This window comes from Peromyscus leucopus, chromosome X (genome assembly GCF_004664715.2).
Source record: "Peromyscus leucopus breed LL Stock chromosome X, UCI_PerLeu_2.1, whole genome shotgun sequence".
In the NCBI taxonomy this organism is placed as follows: Eukaryota; Metazoa; Chordata; class Mammalia; order Rodentia; family Cricetidae; genus Peromyscus; species Peromyscus leucopus.
The window spans coordinates 93,203,421-93,229,093 of record NC_051083.1 but is presented as its reverse complement, the minus strand read 5'-3'; the positions used below and the strand labels follow the sequence as shown (position 1 = coordinate 93,229,093).

General features: G+C 39.1%; 1 protein-coding gene across 2 annotated transcripts in view; it reads left to right on the top strand.

Moving 5' to 3' along the window:
- Window positions 1-25,673, top strand: part of Morc4 (MORC family CW-type zinc finger 4) — a 55,560-nt gene that overhangs the window by 14,034 nt on the left and 15,853 nt on the right. For both annotated transcript variants that reach the window (XM_028895126.2, XM_028895125.2), the window contains exons 4-14: window positions 13-230; window positions 1,158-1,305; window positions 3,741-3,873; window positions 4,183-4,311; window positions 7,075-7,194; window positions 8,575-8,675; window positions 17,524-17,613; window positions 21,749-21,877; window positions 23,208-23,273; window positions 23,996-24,047; window positions 25,377-25,549. In XM_028895126.2, coding sequence (XP_028750959.1) covers window positions 13-230; window positions 1,158-1,305; window positions 3,741-3,873; window positions 4,183-4,311; window positions 7,075-7,194; window positions 8,575-8,675; window positions 17,524-17,613; window positions 21,749-21,877; window positions 23,208-23,273; window positions 23,996-24,047; window positions 25,377-25,549 — 1,359 coding nt within the window. The remainder of the gene's footprint in view (window positions 1-12; window positions 231-1,157; window positions 1,306-3,740; window positions 3,874-4,182; window positions 4,312-7,074; window positions 7,195-8,574; window positions 8,676-17,523; window positions 17,614-21,748; window positions 21,878-23,207; window positions 23,274-23,995; window positions 24,048-25,376; window positions 25,550-25,673) is intronic.

Sequence of the window (25,673 nt, the reverse complement as noted above, 5' to 3'; positions counted from 1 at the left end):
CTGTAATTTCAGCTTTGGCTTTACAGATAAAGCAATAAAGAAGAGCCAGTGTCCCATCGGGGTCTTTGGTAATGGTTTCAAGTCGGGTTCCATGCGGCTAGGAAAAGATGCTCTTGTCTTCACCAAGAATGGAAATACTCTCACTGTCGGACTTCTGTCACAGACCTACCTGGAGTGTATCCAGGCCCAGGCCGTCATTGTCCCAATTGTCCCATTCAGCCAGCAAAGCAATATCCTTCCTAGAAATGGAGAGTAATGGATTAAATATTAGTCTGACTACTTTGGCGGAACCTCTTCTTCAGGTCAAATCCAGCTTACTTGATATTTTATATTTCAAATAAATTTTTTTTTATTTAAAAAGGTATTCAAACATTTCCAAAGTAACTGAAATGTCCCTCTATTGAATATTTTTTTTAAATAGTGGGCCATTAGCAGAAGTTTACATTTTTTTCTGTGTTCAAATTCTCACTGTTACAGCTTGATTTATAAAATTATCTTTTTGCTAGACACTGTTCTGTGGTGAAGTTCTCAGGGCCTTTGCCCCATAAAGGCTAACTGCATTTGTGTTTCTGCTCCTAGAAGTGTCCTATTTGCCAGTTTATCTGCCAGCAGAATGGTTCGTTTGTATATACCTGGATGGCCTCTCATTTCTGATGGGAGAAGTATGGCAGGAAGAATTGAACTCGACTGCTTCCAGATAGTTAAACATTTTGGCCTTTGATCTTTTTTTAATGATATACTTTCTTTGTTTACATTGCATCTTTGCAACTGCATTCTGCAATTATAACTGACTTTGATGTTTGAATAAATAGCCTTTTTCATCTTTCCAACTCCTTTTTTTTTCTATAGCAGTAATGCTCATCCTTTGCGTGTAGATTTTGTGTCTACATGGAAACCCAAAGACACTCTTTTTATAGTACTTATTAATTTACATAACTGTATAATAATGTCTTTCATTGTCATATTCTTGTGTGTATAATGTGTTTGTATTATATTTACCCCACCCTCTCTTGGCTCCTCCCACTGATCCTCTTCCTCTTCTCAGCTAATCCTCCTTTTTTTCCATGTCTTTATTTGACCCAGCCAGTTTCATTATGACTTTTACTTCTTGGTACTACCCTCATAAGATGCTAATTTTCTTTGACAACGTTTTTTACAAAAAATGATTGTTACTGAAGATTCTTTGCCGAGCCTAGAAGCCATCTTGAACTACTCAATTTTCAACAGTGAAAAAGACCTGCTATCTCAGTTCGATGCTATCCCAGGGAAAAAAGGCACCCGTGTTCTCATTTGGAATGTCCGCAGGTATAGTATCCCAGGGAAAAAAGGCACCCGTGGTCTCATTTGGAACGTCCGCAGGTATAGTATCCCAGGGGTGTTCGATTCCAATAAGCCAACATCGTATGACAAAGTGAATTTTGATACTCTTTTCTAGATTAGATTGGATAAATACTGAGAAAGTTACCTCTCTGTAAAGTCCTTGATTCTATTGAAATAGTGGTTCTCATTGATAAGATCGTGTATATAAGGTGAAAATATGCGTAGCCCGAGGCTGTAGGACATTGACATTATTTTAAGATTGGCAGACGATGGATATTTTATGCATTGGCTAATTAAAATGAATTAATAAGAAAGGTTAGAGTGAAATACACATTATAGTTTAAAAATAAATTCTGTAGTCATACTTTTAGAGTAGCTTAGAGTAGCTTGAAATAGATAAAAATCTTTGAAGCAGATCAGTTTTAACTATAATGAAGTTGTATTAAGATCATAACTTTAAAGTTAATGTAACGTTCAAGAGAAAGTCTATGATGCATCTTTTAATTTTGGCATGGCAAATAGAATACATTTAAGAGCGTATTAAAGCTTTAACACAGAAACTCTAAAAACTTTTCATATAGCATTGAATGATTACTTATCTGTTTAATAGAGCAGTTGAGAATATGTTCATTTTTTTCTCTATATGTCAAGCACTTTTCTAATTAGCTGGGTGAAGTATATATGTTAAAAGAATACTGGTTTATACATACACTGTAATTATATCTAAAAATAAAAAGTAAGAAGGGATCATATGCCCTATTGGGAAAACCTTAATGATATAATTTGTGTAACCAGGGACTGTTTTGCTGTGTTATTTTCAATGATTTACACTATTAAATACACTTTTTTCCTTTGTGCATTGTTTCTCCGCTATACTTAGAGCTTGAATGGTCAAATAATGTTGAATAAAGCTGCCTTAAAGCCTATTATATTGTTTTGTTGAAAGAATTTTCAGACACATTGACGTGCTAATATTTAATAGAGTGATACAGTATTACTGTATCCAGTTTTTCTTTCTTTCTTTCTTTTTTTTTTCCGAGACAGGGTTTCTCTGTATCCCAGTTTTTTAAAAATGTTTTCCCAGACTTTTTTTTCTTGGATGGTGAAGGTGAGGGGCAGGAAAGATAGGGCCCTCCTCCAGAGTGTTTGTACTAGAGTAGGCTAGGATAGTAAGAATCACAGTTATCAAGAAAAATCTAGGCTACAATTTACTGTGGTGTGGGCTTTATACACGCTGCTTGCCACAATGGCCCCTGGCCAGCTTTGGGAATGAAGGTAAGTTTTCAGTGTAGCAACTCTGAACTTGAGCTTGGAGTGTGAAGGAGGTTGACATTAGAGCTTGAGGTGGTTCTCTACAGGCTATGGGTTTCTCAATTTTATTTGCTCACACAACTTTTATTCCTCTTTTTCTTATTTAAGAATATCTAGGGACTACTGTTCCCCAGAATAATTTTTGAAGACTATTGTTCTCATACAGAGATTGTCTCTGTAACTCATCTTTAAAAAAAACAAATTTAAGGATATTTTCCCCAGGAACAAAGGTGATCCTTTATGCTTTTCCCCCCTGATATTGAATGGTGAGGTTGTCTATGATCGTGAAGGGAAGTAGCCTTTCAAGTATTTAGAAAGCTGAGTAGTCAAGAAAGACTGAGAATAAGAAAGGTCTGTATGAAAGGGATACCAGTGTTATTATATGGACACTATAATTCCATATTTCAAAGGACTAGAAAATAGATGATGTTCTGTAGTAGTAGTAGTAGTAGTAGATAGTAGTAGTGTGTGTCCATGTGTGTCTGTGTGTGTCTGTTTATGGTGCATGCCTTTAATCACAGCACTTCAGAAGAAGAGGTAGGTGGATTTCTCTGAGTTTGAGACCAGTCTAGTCTATATAGTAAGTTCTAGGTCAGTCTGGGATACATAGTGAGACCATGTCTTAGTGGAGAAAAGACATAGGACTACATATGGAGAAATCCTGGTAGCTTATTAGTTCATATCTTGCTGCTGAAGTCAGCAGAAATTGATTTGGATTAATATGTTCATTCAGTTGGAAAAAGTGGTATTTAATAACATCTTCAGCAGCACCCACAAAGCTGATATTTAAGATCTTGCTTTGAGGGTAGCTGACATCCATTCGACTCATCAGATCACAGATATTTCATATTCCTTCTTTTCTTTCCTTATGAACCTCGCATCACCAACCCTATGAAACAGGGTAGATTGATTTAGAATAGGAACAACTTAGCTATTGTGTGATCCTCAAATTTCATAGTTCATAGTTCCTTTGGAGTGGTAGACAGGGGAAGCAGCATACACCTGAGTATTGGCTTATATTTCATTTCTGTTTAGGTCCTAATTCACCCCCTCCCCCTCCATGTGCACTGGAGCCAGTTTTTAAATTGGTGCTTGTCTCTTATACTTAGAAACAAAGATGGAAAGTCTGAGCTGGACTTTGATACAGATCAATATGATATCCTGGTATCAGACTTTGATGCTGAAGAAAAAGACATCAGTGGTGTTACCTTCCAGCCGCCAGAAACAGAGTATTCCTTACGAGTGAGTAAGAATAGTCCTTCAACAGTGGGAAGTACAATTTCCTATAACATGAAAACATTGTATATGGAACTGAAGTGCAGGCATGCAGAGATGATACTCTGCTGGGATACATGTTCACCATCTACACTGAAGCAGTTTAGTTAGTATAGCCACTTCCTCTCAAAATGGCAGTTAACGTATTGTGAAAAAGTATAGAAACTGAGCCAAATATATATGACCAAGCCTAGGCTCAGTTGGCTAGTGATGTTTTGGGGAGATATCTGTAGAATTGGCAATATGCTTAACAATTTTCCATTCGTGAATCTATAGGCATTTTGTAGTGTTCTATATATGAAGCCCCGGATGAAGATTTTTCTGCGACAAAAGAAAGTGACTACCCAGATGATTGCTAAGAGCCTTGCTGATGTGGAACATGATATATATAAATCTCCCTTCACGGTATCCTTACACGCAGCTGATTACTTCATTCTGGAGTAAATCTCTCTATTGGTCCACAGCCCAAACCCTGCCTTATTCCAATTCAAAATTGTGTGCTAAAACACTACCCTTGAAGGTGGAATTTTTTAAGTGTCCATGCACTGGTTTCATAAGAAACTGACTGCAGACTATTAAATAAGAGTCATGTGATTGTGAAGACTGGCTCAATCAAATTTAAAATCTATTGTTTTACTTATTTATTTACTTATTTTGAGACAGGGCCTCTCACAGTATTCCATACTGGCCTGAAACACATTGTGTAGCACAGGCTAGCCTTGAACTTGAGGTGATATCTTGCTTCAGCCTCCTGAGTGCTAAGATTACAATTATATGCTGCCACACCTGGCTTTGAAATCTTTTTTAATGGAGATATTAGTTTTTAAATCCTCAGTGTATGCCGGTGAGCAGCCAGATTTGAGAATCCCATCCATAGATATTCCCATTACATTTGATTAAAATTTTTTAGTTGGAGTTGTTCATCTTACAGCTTATGTTGTACTAGGTCCAGATTTAGACTTGGATATGAATTAGTGAGTGGAAAGGGAAGGTATTTCTAGGAGGAGATGAATCACTAGCAAGCTCAACATGGATTTCCTGGGAACTTTTCATAATGACAGCCACCTAGAAGAGCACTTGCTCATTTTCTACCCCTCATTGCGCTGTAAGTGGATTTCAGAAACTAGGGACAATCTGGAAATGAACTATGCTAATTAACCATCTTCATTGGTGGCATTTTGAGGAAAAAATTAGTCTTCAGAAGACTGAGAACTCAAGTATTTATGAAAACTTGCTTTTTTATTTTCTAGTAATCAGAAATGCAACTCTTGGCTCTTTAGACATATTCCCTGCATTTTTAAAATCAAAGACATTATTTTACTTCATCTTTTTCCCTACTGCCACAATTAGAAATTGCTCATCTAAAATAAACTGTGTAGTTATTACTCACAGTGATTTTTTTCCCTTTTGGAAACACATGCCGTCTCTACTAGGAAATTTGCTTCTAAATCCCTAGACAAGCCTAGCTTAGAGTCAGAGCTACCAAGTGAGAGAATTGTTTCTAACTCACCTTATGTAGGTTAGGATCGTAGTGCTGTACATTTAGCAGAGCCCCTCTAACTGCATGTTTTCCAACTTCTGTTTTACGATGTGTCCCTTTCCTGAGTGTGGCTTCTTATTGTTGTGGGTTTCTGTCAGGCCAACTTCAGTGAAGGTATTCTGTATTGCTCTCAGCCCCCTTTCTAGTAATCCAGTTACCTTCTCATACGACAATCTAGTTAAACAGAGTCATTGTTGGCATGGCTAAAATGAAACCCCAGTCACTGGAATTATTTTCCTGAGATGACTGCAGAAAAGGGTAATCGATACTGATTTATTTGTTCCTCAGTCATCAAAAAACAAAACAAAACAAAAACAAAAACAAACCACCATTACTCCTCTCTGTGCTCTTCACACAAATTTCATGCATTTCCTTCCATAATGTACCCTCAGCCTAAAACTGAAAATTTTCAAAGTGTACAGCACAAAATATTTGATAGTCACTATCTTTAAAATGTCAGTTTTTAGAGCCGGGCGGTGGTGGCGCACGCCTTTAATCCCAGCACTCGGGAGGCAGAGGCAGGCGGATTTTGTGAGTTCGAGGCCAGCCTGGGCTACCAAGTGAGCTCCAGGAAAGGCGCAAAGCTAAACAGAGAAACCCTGTCTCGAAAAACCAAAAAAAAAAAAAAAAAAAAAAAAAAAAAAAAAAAAAAAAAAAAATGTCAGTTTTATAGTGTGAGAATTTTGATTGATTTGGGAAAGTTTTGTCTTATTTCTTTTTTTGTTTTGAGTCAAATATTAGAGTACTTGGTTTACCAACTGTATCATGTTTTCTGTTGTACCTGACCCAATTATCATATCATATGATGTACATAGCCTGTCGTTTACAGAGACTAAGTTTTTTTTTTCATTTCTGTGACCATTAGTAAGAGAAACTAAGGAAAGAAAGATTTATTTTAGTGCATGCTTTCAGAGATTTGGTCCATTGTGCAAGAACGAGATGGTGGAGCAGAATAGCTAGCTCACATTGTGACAGCCAAAAAAGTAGAGCAAGCAGTGGTAGCGCACGCCTTTAATCCCAGCACTCGGGAGGCAGAGGCAGGGGGATCTCTGTGAGTTCGAGGCCAGCCTGGGCTACCAAGTGAGTTCCAGTACAGCCAGGACAGTTTCACAGAGAAACCCTGTCTCAAAACAAACAAACAAAAAAAACAAACAAAAAAAAACATAATCCCAGCATTCGGGAGGCAGAGGCAGAGGCAGGCGGATCTCTGAGTTGGAGGCCAGCCTGGGCTACAGAGTGAGTTCCAGTACAGCCAGGACAGTTTCACAGAGAAACCCTGTCTCAAAACAAACAAACAAAAAAACAAAAGAAAAAACATAATCCCAGCATTCGGGAGGCACAGGCAGAGGCAGGCGGATCTCTGTGAGTTTGAGGCCAGCCTGGGCTACAGAGTGAGTTCCAGGAAAGGCTCCAAAGCTACACAGAGAAACCTTGTTTTGAGAAACCAAGAGATAGATAGAGAGAGAAGAACATGAGATTTCTTGTGTTTTTAAATGCTTTCTAGAAAGTTTGTCCATTCACATGCAGTGACATTTGGTGCATTCTTTTGTTTTTTGTTTTCTATAATATAATACTTATCTTTCTCCTGAAGCCTCTGGTGTTTGTCTCCTTAATGATTTTCTTCTCAGAATAAGCAGGTGAAAATCACATTTGGATTCTCTTGCAAATATCATAACCAGTTTGGAGTAATGATGTATCATAACAACCGCCTTATCAAGGCCTTTGAAAAGGTGGGCTGCCAGTTAAAGGTGAGTGCTTAATGTGGTTTTGTCATAGGGGCTTGCAAAGAATAGGAAGAGACTCTTCAATTGCTGGGAAGATAGATTCATTAATGGTTTTCAGCCCCATCTCATGACGATTGCTAGATTCTGATACTGAAATTCTGGATCAATATTTCAGGTGTCCTATGTGGAAAAAAACTAGTTCTCTGTTCATAAGGAGCAGAGTTCAGTCATACCAGCCACACCATGTGTATCAGCTTATTAACATGTCAGATAACTCTAATTATTATCTTGTGGAGGAAATAAAGTATATTGGGAGGGTCATAAAATTTAGTGGTTGAAAAAGCAAGACTTGAGCCCTGGGTTTTCTATTTATAAGTTATATTCCTGGATAAATCAAGTAATTCCTTTGAGGTTCGATTTCTATGCTAGTAAAGTAGAAGGCGTTTTCTTTATCTTCCTTTTAATTAAAAGATAGTGTGATGAATGACATGAAATATTTCATAAGCCAAATTACACAGATGCTACCATTGTCCTTGGTGTTTAGTGATCCTCTACAGAAGTGAGTTCCACAAGTAAGCGCGTTGTTCCTGCTTTGAGGATTAGATAGTGGAAGCACAGTGAATGAATGACTGAGTGGGACAGTGATAGAAGCCCCAGGCTAGCTCACTGCGAGGACGTGGCTTCTCTTGTTGATCACCTTTAAACAACTCCGGCTTATGTGTCAGTTGAATGCCGCCTTGATTCTAGTAAGGTGTACAGAAAGCTTTAAAACCCCCAAATCTCTTGGGCTTCACCTCTGACTCTGGTCGTTCCTTGGTGGCCTATATATGTGTAGAAATGCCAATGTTATAAGATTCGTGTGGTGATTAAATCACACCTCTAATTTTTAAATGAAGTTTCATTTTGGTTCTGCAGAACTTTAGTATAGAATCTTGCTTTTTAGCAGTGTAAATTCTTTATTCCAATGAACCTATTGGCAATCCTAGAATATAAAAAAAACCATGAAAATGGAGTTGTGTGGATGAAGTATAGATAGCTAGTAGAGTTGGGGGATTCTAGGGATCTGTGAATCATTGAACAATCTGGGAGACAGAAAGAGGGTGGATCCAGATGGGAGGGAAGGTGGAGACAAACTGAGGAACTGGGAAGAGCAGAAGGAGGGGAAACCATAATCAGGGTATATTATATATTTCCAACAAACGAGAAACAAAAGAAAGGAAATTTCTGCTCTCGAACTTGTCAGGTTTCAGTCTATTTAAATATATTCTAAGTGTTCTTTTACATCTTCCTGGCCTTTCCTTAACCATAAATACTGTGTAACTTTTTCTATTATTTTTTGGAATCAAAAGGAAATGCCTCTAGGCCATCAATAGTAATGTGTTGAAATTAACATTTTCTTCTAAGCCAACTCGTGGAGTAGGCGTGGGAGTAATTGGAGTCATTGAGTGCAATTTCCTAAAACCTGCCTACAACAAACAAGACTTTGAGTACACCAAGGAGTACCGGTGAGTCACTCTCAACCTGAGACCTTTCAGCTCAGTTGCGTAGATACCGTTCTGCTCTCGGAAGTTTCCAAAGCCCCACTAAAAGCCAGCCAACCAGGTTAACTGAGAAGGACTTCCAGTGCGTTTTCCAGGAATAGAGACGAGTTTGTGCCTTTTCACTGTACCTTTAGAAATTACAGAACATAGGAGTATATTGATAAGATATTTCTGATAAAATGACGGGCCTTGTCTTTTCATCCTGAAGCAAATGAATCTAAAGTTATGGAGCACACTTTGGGGAGAGAGATCACAGTTGGCCCCATGAGCTTTCTTGAAGCTAGTGAACACGTTTGGAAATGTTAGAACAACAAGGAAGAGATATGTGCTCTCCTGGAAGCATCTTGGGAAGTTCCATAGCTCAGAATCAGAAAGGAACTTGACAGTGAGGTTAATCCAATAGGAGTTGTTAAAATCGGGTTGAAAGTAGGTTTGGGATTTAGGATACAGGTCAGTAATAGAACGCTAGCTTAGCACGCATGAAACCCTAGATTACCTCTGTTACCTCTCATGTGTTAGGTAAAGGACATAGGATGAAGAATTAGAATCCTTGATTGTTGTGAACGAATGTGCTGTATGAAAATATGAAACTTAAATACACATAAAATAATCAGTGTGTGTGTGCAAGATGAGAAAAAACCTTTATTTATTTTATTTTTTGTTTTTTGAGGCAGGGTTTCTCTGTGTAACCCTGGCTATCCTGGGACTCGCTCTGTAGACCAGGCTGGCCTCCAACTCACAGAGATCCGCCTGCCTCTGCCTCCTGAGTGCTGGGATTAAAGGTGCGCACCACCTGCCTGGCTGAGGAAAACTTAAATATGACTAAAGAAAATCAAGGAAAGCTTCACAAAACAGATTATATTTTAGCTTAAACTTAAAGGAAAAGTTGATGGTTTCTAAAGAGAAGGGTATTCTAAGTGGTTCTCAACCTTCCTGATGCTGTGATCCTTTAATACAGTTCTCATGTTGTGGTGATCGATCCCCCAACCATAAAATTATTTCGTTGCTACTTCAGAACTGTAATTTTGCTACTGTGATGAATTGTAATGTAAATATATTTGGAGACAGCTTGTCAAAGAGGTCATGACCTCAGGCTGAGAATCACTGTTCTAAGCAGAGTATAGGTAATGGCACAGAAAGGTAAAGAGTGTTCTTGGAATATGAGGAAAGAGAAAATGTAAGAACATTGGGTATCATTCTATTTAAATTCTCAGCAGTATTTTTTTCTAAGAGTGGGAGGAAAAATCATTTCTCAGAACTGTTATTTTGTGCTCTAAGCTACAACAGAATTAATTAAATGTTCCTTTATTTATATGAGACCATAAGAACTTTAGGTGCAGGGTTTGACAAAGAGACAGTGATTTGAATGGCAGTCCTAAATTCATTTCGGCGCAATGGGGCTTTACTCACTCAGGCTTATTAGTGGGTATGGCAACGGTGTGCCCTGGATCCAAATAAATCAGTCATTTAAATGTGAGTCTGACCCATAATGAAGCCCTTTGACCAAGACTTGTCTCCTGAATGTGGAAGTTTAGAAATAACATGGGCTTAATGGAACAAAATATTCATTCTTTTGAGTGCAAGTGATAAATTTATGATAATTACCTAAATAATACTTGTGAAATCCAAATGTTAGATATTAAAATGTTTTAACAGCTTTCCATATTATTGTTGCCAACATACCATGATAAAAATCTATATTTTTTTCTTTTGGATACATTAGACCTTTGATTTTTTTTTTTTTTTTTTTTTTTTTTTTTTTTTTTTTTTTGGTTTTTTGAGACAGGGTTTCTCTGTGTAGCTTTGCGCCTTTTCCTGGAACTCACTTGGTAGCCCAGGCTGGCCTCAAACTCACAGAGATCCGCCTGCCTCTGCCTCCCGAGTGCTGGGATTAAAGGCGTGCGCCACCACTGCCCAGCTTAGACCTTTGATTTTTTGATGCCTAGTTTTGGTGTGAATTTGAGGAAATTGTAGAGAGAATTTGAGGAGATTGTAGAGAGTTCAAATAAAGGCATTCTATAAACATGTAGGATTTCTGCTTAAGTAATTTAATAGTTACTGTGTAGTTATTTTATGAAAAACAGAATAACAATACTAACATACATAGAGTCTTGTGCATAATAAATTTGCTAATTATTACCCAGTTCAGGCATCATTGACGTCTCTTTTTAAATTAGTTACTTTTGTTTTATGTATATGGGTCATTTTCCTGCATGTGTATATGTGTACCACATGTGTGCCTGCTGCTGGGGCCTGGCAGAAGGACATCAGATCCCCTGAAAGTGAAGTTACAGACCGTTGTGAGCTGCTGTGTGGGTGCTGAGAACTGAACCTGGGTCCCCCAAGAGCAGCAACTGCACTTAACCACTGATTCATCTCTCTAGCCCCACTTTCTTTTTAAAGACGAGATCTCATAGCGTTCATGCTCGCCTCAAACTCACTATGTAGCTGAAGGTAGGTTTGAATTCTTGTACTCCCTGACTACATCTCACAAGTGCTATGATGATAAGAATGAATCGGCAAGCCCTATGTCCTTCTGCTGGGGACTGAAGCCAGGTACTTGCGTATGTGAGCACAAACTCGACTACTGTGCTATGTCCCCAGCCCTGTTGCCCTTTATGTAAACTTCATACAAAGTGAGAGAGATTTTGGATAAAAACATGCAAATTTGAAACCAGATATGGGGGCATAGACCACTAATCCCAGGGAGGGGCTATGACAATGGGGTTGTGAATTCATGGCCAGCCTGGGCTACATAGCAAGGCCCTCCATTCCCCTTGTCCCTCTAAAAAGGTGGGAATTTGAAGAAGGATTAGAGACCATTGTTAGCTGTCACAATTCCTCCTGTGACTATTACAAATGCAAATGTACAGATGAGAAAAGTTACAGGCTATCACACTACTAGAATAGCTACAAAGAAATAACCTGTGCTACATCACTTTGAGCAAGTGGGATATTAGATTTTAGCTATAAATAGCATGGGCTTAAATAATTTTTAGAGTCAACTTCATCTTAAAAAAGGCAACCAAAGCATATTAACGGAGCAAGCCATGAACACATAAGACATAGACTAGGTTTTGTAGAATCGTCCAAAAAAAATTTCAAAACAGAGTTGGTTACCTTAAGGGCTTTGCATTCTATTTGTAATAATAGATTATCTCACACATTGAAAACAACTAAATAGCAGTAAAATGGCTCATAGACCTCTTTGCTTCTATACAGGTAAAATGCTCTGATGAGGCAGATAAGGAAAGTTTTAGGTACATGATACAACTTAAGATATGCCTTGAATGGATCTCTGAGTTTGAGGTCAGCCTCATTTACAGAGTGAGTTCCAGGACAGTCAAGACTACAGAGAGAAACCCTGTCTCAAAAAAAAGCAAACAAACGAAAGAGATATTCCTTAAAATAGCTGTGGAGAGTTGGCTTTGTGGTTAAGAGCACTGGCTGCTCTTCCAAATGACCCAGAATCAATTCCCAGCACCCACATGATGGCTCACAACTGTTTGTAACTCCAGCTCCTGGGGATACAACAGCTACTTCTGGTGTCTAGGGACACAAGGCACACATGTGTATACAGACAAGCATGCAGAGAAAACACCCACACATGTAAATAAATAATGAACAAATTAAAAGGATACAGGATGTAGAAAAGGAAGGGAATTCTGGTACCCAGTTGTGGCAGGAGCTACTGCTGTATTGACAGGAACTCTGAAGGGGAAATGGAGATAAGGTGATGTACTAAAGTGAAGAAAATCGAACAAAATGATAATGAAGGACCAGATCCTAAAGCCAAGATTGGCACATATTTTCTGAGAAGGCCAGAGAGATCTATTTGGGCCTTTCTAGGCCACGCAGTCTCTTATCCAACTTAATTCTGTCATAGTATGAAAGTATATATTGACAGTAAGTAAAGGAGCGAATATTGTGCCAGTACAATTTTGTTCACAAAACAGGCAGTGAGGAGGATTTACCTTCCAGGCTATAGTTGGCATGCCTGTTTCTTAGAACCCCTATATCTGAACTATGTGCCAAGTTATATCTAATGGATTCAGAGGAATCAGGCAATAATTTACATTTTAGGGAAGAACAGTGGTACTCAATTTCTGTCTACAAACAGCAGAAAGCATCTTCTATTGTAACAACTTACCATAAATTTAGTGGCTTAATACAACACTAATTGACTGTATTAGAGTTCTCTAGGTTAGACGTCTGACTCAGATCTCACTGGGCTAAAATCAAGGTGTTGGCAGGCTGTCTTCCTTTCTGGAGGCTCTAGGGGAGAATCTGATTCCTTTTCTTTTCCAACTTTCGAGGCTGCCAGCATTCCCTGGCCCAAGGCCCTCTTCTCCAACTTCAAAGTCAGCAGTGATGAGTTGCATCCTCCTCACATTGCATCATTCCAGTGAACTTGCTTTCAGAATCATATTGCCTCCTCTGATTCTGATTCCTCTGCCTCACATTTTCTGAGTCTGGTGTACATGGGGATAATATTCTTCTCTATCTGTGGTACACACACACACACACACACACACACACACACACACACACACTCACACACACACGTACACTTTACTGCTGAAATATAATAGCAGAAGATGCACAGGATACCAATTATCTAAAAGTTCTGTATCTAGTGAGTTTAAACTGAGAAAAAAAGAGTTACAGGTACCAAGCAATTTCATAAGTCCAGGTAGGCAAATTCCAATAAATACCAAAGACCAGCCATGATTTTCTTGGGCTTACAACACTGCTCCCCTATCACTGAAGCTCTGCCTTTTCGGCTATGGTTCAACTCTCTAAATTATATATATTTGGTTTTTCGACACAGGGTTTCTCTGTGTAGCTTTGCATATTTTCCTGGAACTCACTTGGTAGCCCAGGCTGGCCTTGAACTCACAGAGATCCGCCTGGCTCTGCCTCCCGAGTGCTGGGATTAAAGGCGTGTGCCACCACTGCCCAGCAAGACTAGTATATTTTTACAGCAGAGTAGTTTCATAAATTTTATCTTCACTGGGGTCTTTTTAGTTATTTATTTTTATGGTGATAATATAATTACATCATTTTCCCCTTCCCTTTCTCTCTCAAAACCCTCCTTGCTCTCTTTCAAATTCATGGCTTCTTTTTTTCAGTAATCATTGTGATATACACATGTGTATGCATATATACATAAATAGTCCTAATTACAGCTTCCTCAATCTGTATAATATTGACAATACATATACATTTTTTAAAGGTCAGTAGGATTCTTTCTTTATATATCCCCCCATCCCATTAATCGTAGCTGGAAGTGTTTGTGCTCCTGCCATTTCCAAACCTTGTAGGTCTTCCATGGATGTGATGATTATTCATTCCGTTTAACAAGAGGCTCTTGACTGATCTTCCCTAGACAATCTTATTTCTCTTCCTGGCCTCAACTGAGATGGTTGTGAAGGTCTATGAGCCACATGCTTAGTATTCCCAAAGAGCCTTATATGTGACTGAATATTTTGACCTTTTGATCTGACTGAGATACTAGCTAATGATTGTCCAACCCTACTCTTCATTCAGAGAGCTCACAGTGCTAGCAATGAATCTGTACATTTTAATATCTTTTATGATTTTGACTGAGAATATTCCAGATTGTCAAATTCTGGTTCCTTTTCCATTATCAGTTCTTTTCATTTATCTTTTCTTTCGTGAGTTTTACATGATCATCCAGAGAACACAGCCTCAGCAGTTTATCTGGAGAGCTAGCTCCTCAGCCAACTGTACAAACTCATCATTTACAAGCTGTGCTTTCCGTGGATCTACAGGACATGTTTCTGCTAAGCTTTCTGGGACTATGTAGCTAGGATTATATTTCAGATTTTCCAGTAATGTGTTGGCTCATTTCCCCTGATCCTTGATTAGTAGTGTCTTTAACATCTGTATTTCTAACTCTGCTTACAGTGATTTAGGCATTCTTTAAGACAATCTTTAGCTTCTTCTCTACCATGCTTCTCCACTTCCTTCTGAGCCCTCACCAGATTAGTTAACATCTGTGTATCTGTTCACAGTCTGCGCAGTGCAGTTTAGACTCTGGCATGTTTCTCAAACCTTTGCCAAATTCCTTTATTTTCCTTTTATTCTGTTTTTAGACAGGGTCTTGTGTAGCCTCAAGATCACTGTATAGCCAAAGCTGACCTTGAATTCCTGATCCTCGAAATGTCCCAGGTTGCCAAATTTCATTTCCAACTTTCTCATTTTTAGAGTTTTTTTTTATAGTAGTACTCAGTTTATAGGCACCACAATCTGCCATATTATTTTATATTGAATTTTTTAAAATATTTATTTGTGTGTATGTACGCACACATGTGAGCATATGCAGGCTCAGGACATGAAGCCTGATGATAAGCTTTACCCACTGAACCATCTTGGGTGACCTGTATTCTTTGTCACATTATATTGCATCATATATTTATGAATTTGGGTTGAATCCATTTATATTTAAAGTAATCATTGGTAAGGGAAGATTTCTGTCATTTGGCAATACGTTTTATAGCCTCTCATTTCCTACATTGATGTGTTTTATGTTTAGGTGATGTTTTATAGTAGAATGTTTAAATTCTTTTCTTGTTTCCTTTTATATACATTATCTAGCTATTTTCCATGTGGTTATCGCAGAGGCTACATTTAAGATGCTTCAGTCTCTCTTTTCAAATTAGACCTCTACAGTGCCTGTGGTGGGCCACTGGCGGGGCCTCACACGTCCTTCAGGCTTTGTTTCTAACTCTTCAATTTTCTTTCTTACTGTTCCTCAATTTCAGGAATTTTTTTAAGTTCCCAGATCCTTCTGTCTGTCCTGCTTTTGAATCCATCAAGTGAATTGTCTGTTTTAGCTATTCTACTCCGTTCTACATTTTATTTCAGTTCTTTTTTTTTTCAGGTTTTCTGTCTCCTTGTTTTCTGTCTCTTCTTTGAATTTGACTTCCCTCGCCCTTCCTTGGGTTTCTTGAGCGTCTTTAACCCAGCACTTTTTCTGAGACAGTTTCTTTGGATTTCATTTTTCTTTGATCATACCATATTTTTGTGTTTCTTTGTAGGCACTGTGAGTTTTATAATACAATAATTCTGGAAATGAGATTTCCCCCTTTCGTAGGATTTGCTGTGTTGTTTTTGTTTATTTGATGTCAGTGGTGTGGTTTGCTGTAAGCTGTCTCTGTTTTCTGAACCTGTATTTTCCTTTGGAAATTCATAGTGACTTTCTAATTTTTTATATGTGCATATATGTGTGGTTATGTGTATATATGTATGCATATGTTTATGTATTTATGTATGTGCTCATGCTTTCGAATACCTTCATTTTAAACATCTGGATCCCTAAACAGAAAAAACATGAAGAGGTGAAAATAAAGTTCCATCACTTTGAATGTCCTGGACATCATTTCGGCTAGAGGAGAAACTTATAATCATGGAGAATATAACAGAAAAAGCCACTTGCCTGTTCTGTGCTCAAAAATAGTAGCAATGAGAAGGATAGTAACCTTTTTTTCTATCATGGTTCTTATAAGTGGCTTATGCAACACCTGCATGATTCTCTGTCATGGCACTAGAGGTGGAGAATGTACAGCTATTACTCTGCTAAGAACAGAAATGGACCAACATTAACCACAATTTGCCATCTAAGTGTTCTGAAATACTGATCGTTAAATGTTAACTGGATTAGATTCAGGCTCCTATAGCAGCTGTGCAGTAAAATGTCAAAGGAGCATTTTCCCTATTAGTCCTATTTCTCTGTGATCAGGCAGGTTCTGCCAGTGCAGTTGTTACCTAGGCAAGGAGACCAATTCCACTTGTCTCCTACTTATCCTCCCAGGAGCCCATCAAATTTTCTTTATCAAGTAGACCGTGAAGAGGGAACAAAGCATATAGCTCTGTGTATGGCTGGAGGGAAGGCTATTAACAGAGAGGTGGGAGCCCTGATAGTAGGAGAGGGATGGGTTAATACAGGAACTTCTCTATGATTATTTTAATCTCGTGTGTATAGTGAAAATCTGATTTAAAACGAGTAAGGTGGCAGTAAGGAAAAGGTATACTGAAGAAGAAATATGCAAAAACACCCAATAATGATCCCGAGGGTGAAGAGAGGTTTAAAATCTCTCGTTTGTAGTGGTCCAGGTATGTGTACATTTGCATTAAATTGCAATCCTGAGGGATAAAATTTAATAGGAATTATTCATTAGACAAGAAAGCTAACTCAGATTATACTTCTAATAGCAGTGTTGTAGAAAAATGTTGAAGAGACATTTTCCATGTTAGTGCTGTGCTGCTATGATTAGGGTTTGGATGCAGAGGAACTAGAAAGATAGGTGAAGCTAATATTTGATTGATTTTTTTGATAAGGTTTTATGTATGAGCCTCTAATTTTCTATTTGATCCTGAATGATGTTCCTATCATCATCTGAAAATTTAATAATTCATCAGTATTTATCTCTGTCCTCATTCTATCATAGTCTCTAATGACAACAACATACTCATTCTATAAGCCTTAAAAAGAATCTAGACCATTCTACTTTTTTGGATCTTACAAACCATCTTAACTTCACAGCCAAAGTGACTATCATTATGATGTTAATATTATGGTATGTTTTTTTTTCTGTTACAGTTTTCATTATGATTTTATTATAGGACTTTTCAAAGGCAGTCGATGCCTATATTACTTTTTTAAGTTGTTGGTATGCAAAATTATGATGACTATTCTAAATTGCTGGATTCTGTTCAACAGGAGCTTCTGACAGATAAAAATTATTCAAGTGCTTAACCTTGACATACTCTTTGCATTTTCTTTCAGGTTGATAATAAGTACTCTTGCCCAGAAACTCAATGCTTATTGGAAGGAAAAAACATCTCAAGAGAATTTTGAGAACTTACCTATATCCAGGCCAGTACCATAAGTAATTAAATGTAGAATGTGGAAACATTAAGGGTAATGTCCTTCCATCAGCAAGGATAAAATAATGTTTTTCATATCAGGAAGGTTAGTTATCTAGCAATAAGAAAGCACAGGTACTAATTACATCATTTTACCTCTTTATTCTGTTTTAAGACTTACATGGTTTGGGTCATAAATGTGAAGGATTTAATGCTGGTGGTTTAGGAGAGACTAATATAGTGGGCATTTAAATCAAACACCCCTCAGTGGAAAGTCTAGACCGGCTTCTTGATAGTTGTGTGCACTTTGGTAAGTGAGTCACTTTGCCTTTTTGTATTGAATTAGGCATCATGGTTTTGGAGCAGTACATGGCACAGAGTGTGTGTTTAGAGTTAACGAACTTGCTTCCTCTTTATTCTTGCTAAATTTTATTGGGACTGAGCTGATATTTTAGAGCAGAAATAGAGAACAAAACAGAAAAAGTAGAGGTAGGTGAGGAGAAAAAGATCAGGACGGAAGGCAGGCTGCATAACAGCATACACACAGTTAGTTATAACATCACCAAGCTAAACATTAAAGTGTTAGAGATTACACTGCCCCTCTCATATGAAGGGAGGCTTCTCCTTTTTTAAATAGAAACTACTAGATCAATGTATGGTACAAAATTTTGTTTCAAATGCAATCTGAATGCTGTGTGTATGTTTCTACATTATTCTAAAGATCTCAGCTCGTATCAGTTCTCCATTTTTGCCAAAAATTTGAATTAAGATGAGATGTCATTTTGCCTTTCAAATTAGCAATAATTAATGTAGTACAACAGATGTTCATATATTGCTAGTACATGCAAGATTTAGCAGCAGAATTTTTCCTTTTTAAAATTATTATATTTATTTATTTTCCATCCAGACAGCAGCTTCCCCTCCCTCCTCTCCTCCCACCTCCCCTTCGCCCCCCACCTCAATCCACTCCTGTTTCTGTTCAGAAAGGGGCAGGCCTCCCATGGGTATCCACAAAGCATAGCATATTAAGTTGCAGTTAGACTAAGCACCTCCCTTTGCATTAAATTAAGACTGGGCAAGGCAATCAGTATGAGGAGTAGGTTCCCAAGAGCCAGCCAAAGCATTAGGGACAGCCCCTGCTCTCATTGTTAGGAGTCCCAAAAGTAGAACAGGCTATGTATGCAACTGTCGCATACATGTAGAGGGCCTAGGGCAGGCCCATGCAGGCTCCCTGGTTGTTGACTCAGACTCTGTGAGTTCCTATGAGCCAGGTTAGTTGTTTCTGTGGGTTTTCTTGTGATGTCCTTGACCCCTCTGGGTCCTATAATCCTTCCTCCCTCTTTTCAGGATTCCTGAGCTTGGCTTAATGTTTGGCTGTGGGTCTTTGCATGTTTCCATCAGTTACTGGATGAGGGCTCTCTGATGGCAATTGGGCTAGTCATCAATCTGATTACAGATGGCCAGTTCAGGCTGTGTATCCACTGTTGCTAGGAGTCTTAGCTGGGGTCATCCTTGTAGAGTCCTGGGAGTTTTCTTGCACCAGGTTTCTACCTGACCCCGAAATGCCCCCCTTTTCCAGTCATCTCTTTCAGTACTCTCCCCCATCCACACCCAAACAAAATCCCTCAAGTTCCCATCCCCACCTGCCCCCAGCTCACCCAGGAGATCTCTATTTCCCCTTCTCAGAGAGTTCCATGTGTCCACACTTGGGCCCTCCTTGTTACTCAGCCTCTCTGGGTCTGTGGATTGTATCATGGTTCCTTTATTTTACAGCTAATATCCACTTATGAGTTAGTACATGCCAGGATGATTTTTTTAATTCCATCCATTTGCCTTCAAATTTCCTGATGTCGTTTTTTAACAGCTGAGTAATACTCCATTGTAAAAATGTACCACATTTTCTTTATCCATTCTTCATTTGAGGGGCATCTAGGTTGTTTCTAGGTTCTGGCTATTACAAATAATGCTGCTGTGAAGATAGTTGAGCAAGTGTCTCTATGGCACAATTGAGCACCTTTGGGTATATGCCCAAGAGTGGTATAGCTGGATCTTGAGGTAGATTGATTCCCAATTTTCTGAGAAACTGCCTTGTTTACAAAGTGGCTGTACAAGTTTATACTCCCACCAGGAATGGAGGAGTGTTCCCTTACTCTACATTCTCTCCAGCATAAGCTGCCGTTTGTGTTTTTGATCTTTGCCATTGTGATGGGTATAACATGAAATCTCAAAGTAGTTTTGATTTGCATTTCCCTGATGGCTAAGGATGTTGAATATTTCTTTAAGTGTTTCTCTAGCAGCAGAATTTTAATAATAGAGTTTATTTATTGAGTATTTACTTAAATTCCAGAATTTTTCTTAGTTCCTTTCATGTAATAATTTTGTAACAATCCACAAAACTCTCAGTATACAGCTATTTTTACTTCACAGATATAAAGCTCAGTACACAAAGAACGTATATCCTTTACACAAGATTAGACAAGTAGAACACAGTAGAGCTAAGGTTCAAATCAAGCAACCAGGTCCCTGAAGCCACACTCTTCTGGAGGGATGTAACAAAGGCGATATAGTATAGCTCCTTTAATTTCCTATTTTCTACAAACAGAAGCTCTAAAGCCCTTCTTTCTGCCTGGGTTGAAGGATCCACCGTGGTCTGTTTGTAGCTGCTGCCTCTTAGTGTCCTCAAGAATAATACAAGCCTCTTTCTGCAAGACATTCTTCTGTGCAAATATATCTAAAACCAAAGCTAACATGACCTTTCCTCTCCTCTTCCACTTCTGCTGAAACTGCCTTCTAAGGACTCTGGCTCTGTAGCTGGGTGGAAATAGCAGACAGCAGAGGTCAGGCCTGACCTTAGAGATTCAAGGTTGCAAGTCTGGAGCAACTTACAGCAATGGGGAGGTCCAAAAGTTTGAGAAAACTTGACTGAATGGATTTTTTTTTAAAAAAGAAGACATTGTATTTGAGTGGCACAAGTACCTTTTATTTCCGTCTTTGTATATTTCTCTTTTCTCTAATTTTCCATAATGGGATGGTGTTACTTTATAACTAGTAATAAACAAGCTGGATTTAAAACAATGAAAAATTACTGACAGAAGTCATAAAAGAACCATACCACTTTATTGAATAGTTCAGTAGAAGAACAGTAAAATACAACATAATGCAAAACTCCCCCTGGTGGTAAAATGGGTCAGAGGTGCCTGTCTAACTCCTGTGACTTTTCATCAGCCTTTGTTCTCTCCAGTACAACTTTTCACCACACTCTTTATACCTTCTGTTGCATATGTGCCACTTCTTTCCACAGGGAAATGAATTCACTTTAATACACAGTGATTGGGTTACACGCTTCTGGAATTGATGAGGGTGGATATGCATTTGAAGAGTTCAACTGTGGATGAGTTTATCGTAATAATTTCAACCAATTGTTGGAGCCATCATTTATAGTTAGGAAGTTTAATTTCATTATATTGTCTTTTATGATGGATGTGGGGAATATCAACATAGTAGTATGATTGCAGCATTATAAATACATGGTTTGGATGCGATGCTGGAGCTCAAACTTAGAGCCTTGTGCATGCTTGGCAAAGCTGTTCGCTGAACTACATCCCTAAACCCAAAGAACTGTTTTTGAAAGGAAAAGGAGAAATCAGAAGCGTGCAGGGAAGTGGGGGACAGATTTTGATGACAGTGAAAAAATCAGAAGCGTGCAGGGAAGTAGAGGAGAGATTTTGATGACAGTGCTTCTGTGCCTCCTATAAATACATTTAAAATTTGTTCAGTGATTAGATAAGGAAATAAAATAATTTGATGGGTTTTATTTCTTTATAGCAATGTATGATACACATACTTTTCTCAAGTTAATAAATCTCAGCGGTAAAATTATCCCATTATTTTCTCTAAAAAAGGATTCCAGAATAAATATTATTAACCTCAAGAGATAATGGCAGATTAATATGTTTTATATCCACATCTGGAATAGTTATCTATGTCGCTCAAAATATACACATTTCAGACATTGAGATTGTAAGATTTCTAGCCTATTTTCCACATAAATTTTTTGTTTTCATTTTTAGGACATACCTTTTCAGTGTAGGACAAAGCACAGGGCTAGGATCTGTACAATAACATTTCTGGTTTTCCTCACCCAGGAAGATTCCTGACCAGACATGGGTACAATGTGATGAATGCCTGAAGTGGAGAAAACTTCCTGGAAAGGTGGATCCATCCACATTACCTGCAAGATGGTTTTGTTACTATAATCCCCATCCAAAATACAGGTAAGGTCCTAGGACTCATTTTTCTCTCCCTAACTCCTCATTTGTCCTCCTATTTCACAGAACCACTTCAGATCAGACTTACCTTCTGTAGCCTGGCATGCAAGCCCCTTCCTGACTGGCCCCATCTTAACCAGCATCTAACCTTATTTTCACTGTACTTGACCAAGGCCCTTCAAGGCACTGCTCCCTACATATTCCATGCTTATTCTCTCCTTTGTGACTTTGTTAGTGTCGTCTCTTTTGATTGAAGTGACTTTCTGTATCCCATGTTCCTATTCAAATCATAGCAGTCTCAGGAGCTGAACTCTTTGGTAACGTTTCCTCTCGATAGCAATTTTCAATGATTTTACTCTGACCCCACCCCACCCCTCGCGCACGCGCGTGCATGCGCGCCGCAGCATTTAATTCTTGACTTTTGTTCATATGCCATTTTTTATTTGGGGGCATTTTTGTGGTGTTCAGTTTGTTTAATTCTACAAGAGCTTTGAAATTCTTTAAGACTGAGTCCCTCACATTCCCCATGGAGTCAATAGCCTTCCTATGTCTCCTCTGTAGACTCAACGTCAGTGGGCTCTGTCGCACATTCACTACTGTTTGTTGGCTTGTTTGTGTTCTAATGCACCGTATGTTCCTTATAGTGCCAACATCTAAACAGTGCCTGACATTACTCAGTAGTTACGTTATGTTCCTAGTAAGTCAGTCTGCTTCAATCCAGCTGTGATCTTTTACATAGTCTTCCTTTTGCCGACCACGTGCTAGGAAAAGAAGGTAATCCAACAGAGTGTGCTTTTTAGGGAAAATGTCCAAAGTGGAAGAAAAGACATGAATGAAGGCTAGGTCTGTCATTTGTAAGCGTCCCTCATAGTCTCCACATGTGCCTAAGCACCTTTCTGTGGAAAGGAAATGAGACTGTGTGGTCAGGTTATGAACTTGACTACTAGAAGCTTCTATGTTAATGTTTTCCTCTTTTGAATATGTTATCTTTCATCTGCTCACACTTAGGCCAGGAGAGAACCTTCTAAGCTGCTTTACTCCCTTGCAAAATGAATATAATGCAATTTCCAACTGATACTCACTTTTTGTTTGTCATTTTCTTAGGAACACTTTTGGCCACCAAATAAATTTGTTTGTACTTTTGGTTTTTTCTCCTGAGATTCCCTTCTCAGTGCTATACATATAGCTAGCTTTTGTAGTGTGAATGGGATCCAAACTGTATACTCTTACCCACTTGTTAAGCTGCTCTATCATTAAGCTGCCCTTAAGGCAAGTAAAGAGTAAAAGCTAGGACCATGCTTTGCTTCTGAAAGATGATTTCCTCTCTGCACGACAGGAGATGCTCTGTTCCAGAAGAACAAGAACGCATGGAAGACTTATACCTGAGCAAGGCTAAGCAACAGTTGAGTATACGTGAGATGATGCTCTATATCCCAGAGTGGAGGAACCGCTCTCCCTGACATAAGACAAGGGATTTGAGAAGGGAGATTTCTTTGGAGGGCTCTGTGCTTGCTCCTCCTACCTGTCACATAATCTAGAATGCCTCGACTTCATTCTCCTCTCTGCTCCTCGTACACACACACACACACACACACACACACACACACACACACACACACCATCACACACACACACCATCTCGCACACACACACACAATCACACACATACCATCACACGAGCGTGCACACACACCATCACACATGCACACATACACACACCACCATCACACACACAATCACACACACATCATCACACACACGCACACACACTATCACACACGCACACATATACACACCATCACACACAGACACCATCACATGCATACACATGCATACACACATGCACACACACACACCATCACATGCACACACACACACACACACACACACACACACAGAATGAGACTGAGAATTTGAAATCTTTCCAGTAGCATAATTCAGTAATATAGCCCTAGTTTCTCAGTGAACTCCATGAATGAACTCAATAGCACGTAATTTTGAGACAGTCTCAGTACATAGCGTAGACTGACCTGTAGCTCACTCTGTAGTGTAGTGTGGCTTGCTTTGAGCTTGCAATCCTCCTACATTGGCCTCCAGAATCTAAATAGCACTTTTATCTTCTAGAGATGAAACTGTTGAGAAGAAGCAGAAGCCTGTGGAAGGTGACAAGCACCAGGTGAGAGACAGGTCCATCTCTTCCTCTTCTCACACCGTTTTCCTCCACACAGGATTTAGGTTGAAGGACACTGCGTAGCATTGCTGAGGGTTTCTTCTCATGCTCTTTTCTCTGGATTGGATCTTTGGACTTGGTGTTGATCTTCTGTTGTTGACATTCAGATCACTCAACAGAAGAGTCATGTCATTTGTTTTCCAGATTTGGACTCGTACCGATTCTGGGCAGTGGGAATGACTCATTTGGTATCACATAACACTTGTGTGCCATCTTCATAAGCTGCTCCTCTTGAGTGTCTGGTTTTCCTGTCTCCTTTCTTTTGGGATTCAGGGATCATTCCTTCCTCTTTTCTCTTGGGAAGAAGGGTTGGTTCTTTGTGCCTCCCCGCGCCCCCCCTCATCCCTGCTTTCAGGCTGGCTGGCTTTATAAAGACTCTGCTGTTTTGAATTTTCAGGAGCACTGTCTCTCGGACATGGTTGCCCAGCTCCGGACGCTGAAGGGTGCAATAAGGTTGGCCGTCCTTTCAGGGACACTCCTTTCCTGACAGCCACCATAGCACCCATATATCTCTCCCACCCCTCCTTGCCTCTCTGCATGATTTCCCTCTTGACCCTATTTCCCAGAGATCTGCTAGTCGCATGTTAGATTCACTTCCTTCCCCAGTCGGGCAGGTCAGACTAGTGAGGAGAGAGGCAGTTAAATACTAACGCTTCTTCACGTACCCTGCTCAAACTGAGGCTTATGAGCAATCACGTTTCATATCCTATGTCTGTACTGAGATTGGGATTTCCAGGACTGCCCTGTCCTCATTCAGTTTGCCTTCCCTTTATTCTTTCACCCTAATTATTCGTATTTTCTTCATATGCTGGCTCCTACCAGATCCCAGGTGCATGTCTCTGTTGTGTGCACTGTGAACATGTGGTAGCCTCTGGCATGTGTCTCTCCTAAACCAGCAGATACTTGCTGCAATGCTTTTCCTTTCCACCCATATTTTCAACACAGAGCTCGAAAGGATGAAAGCCCAGCCTTCACCTGTGTCGCAAGAGCGCAGTAGACCGCGACTGGGGCCTGGGTTTGTGTTGTGGGTGGGCTAGGTCAAGTAACCAATACAAGAGTTGGGAGCAGTCTGGTGGTGTCTAGCTGATAAGGTTAGTGACTGACTGTGTTTGGGTTCAGTGTTCCAGTGTACATTACGGTGCACTGTTCGTTCTGTTTAGGAAACAGTTTATGTTTATTTGGCCAAGCATTCTTTCCTAGCATCAGAAGAATTGACACAGCTTTTGGTGTTTTGTTCAGACTTGGGATTTTTATGAACTATTTCTTTTTTGCTAGGTCCTCAGCCATCCACTAAAGACTCCCACTACACAAGATATGGGTGAACGAACTGACAAGACGATTGGATATGAGCAAATCAATAGCCCTAGCCTGCTTTCATCGGGTGGGGAAGAAAACAGATCACCTCTTCAACTTAAGTCTCTGGATTCCAGTGTTTTTCAGTTTTCCAGGTACCTAACACCATCATTTGTTTTCAATAATAAGCCTCAGAATCTGTTCTCCAGTAGATTAACTTGATATATTATATACACTATCTATTATATATAATATATAAGTAATGTATGTGTGTGCATG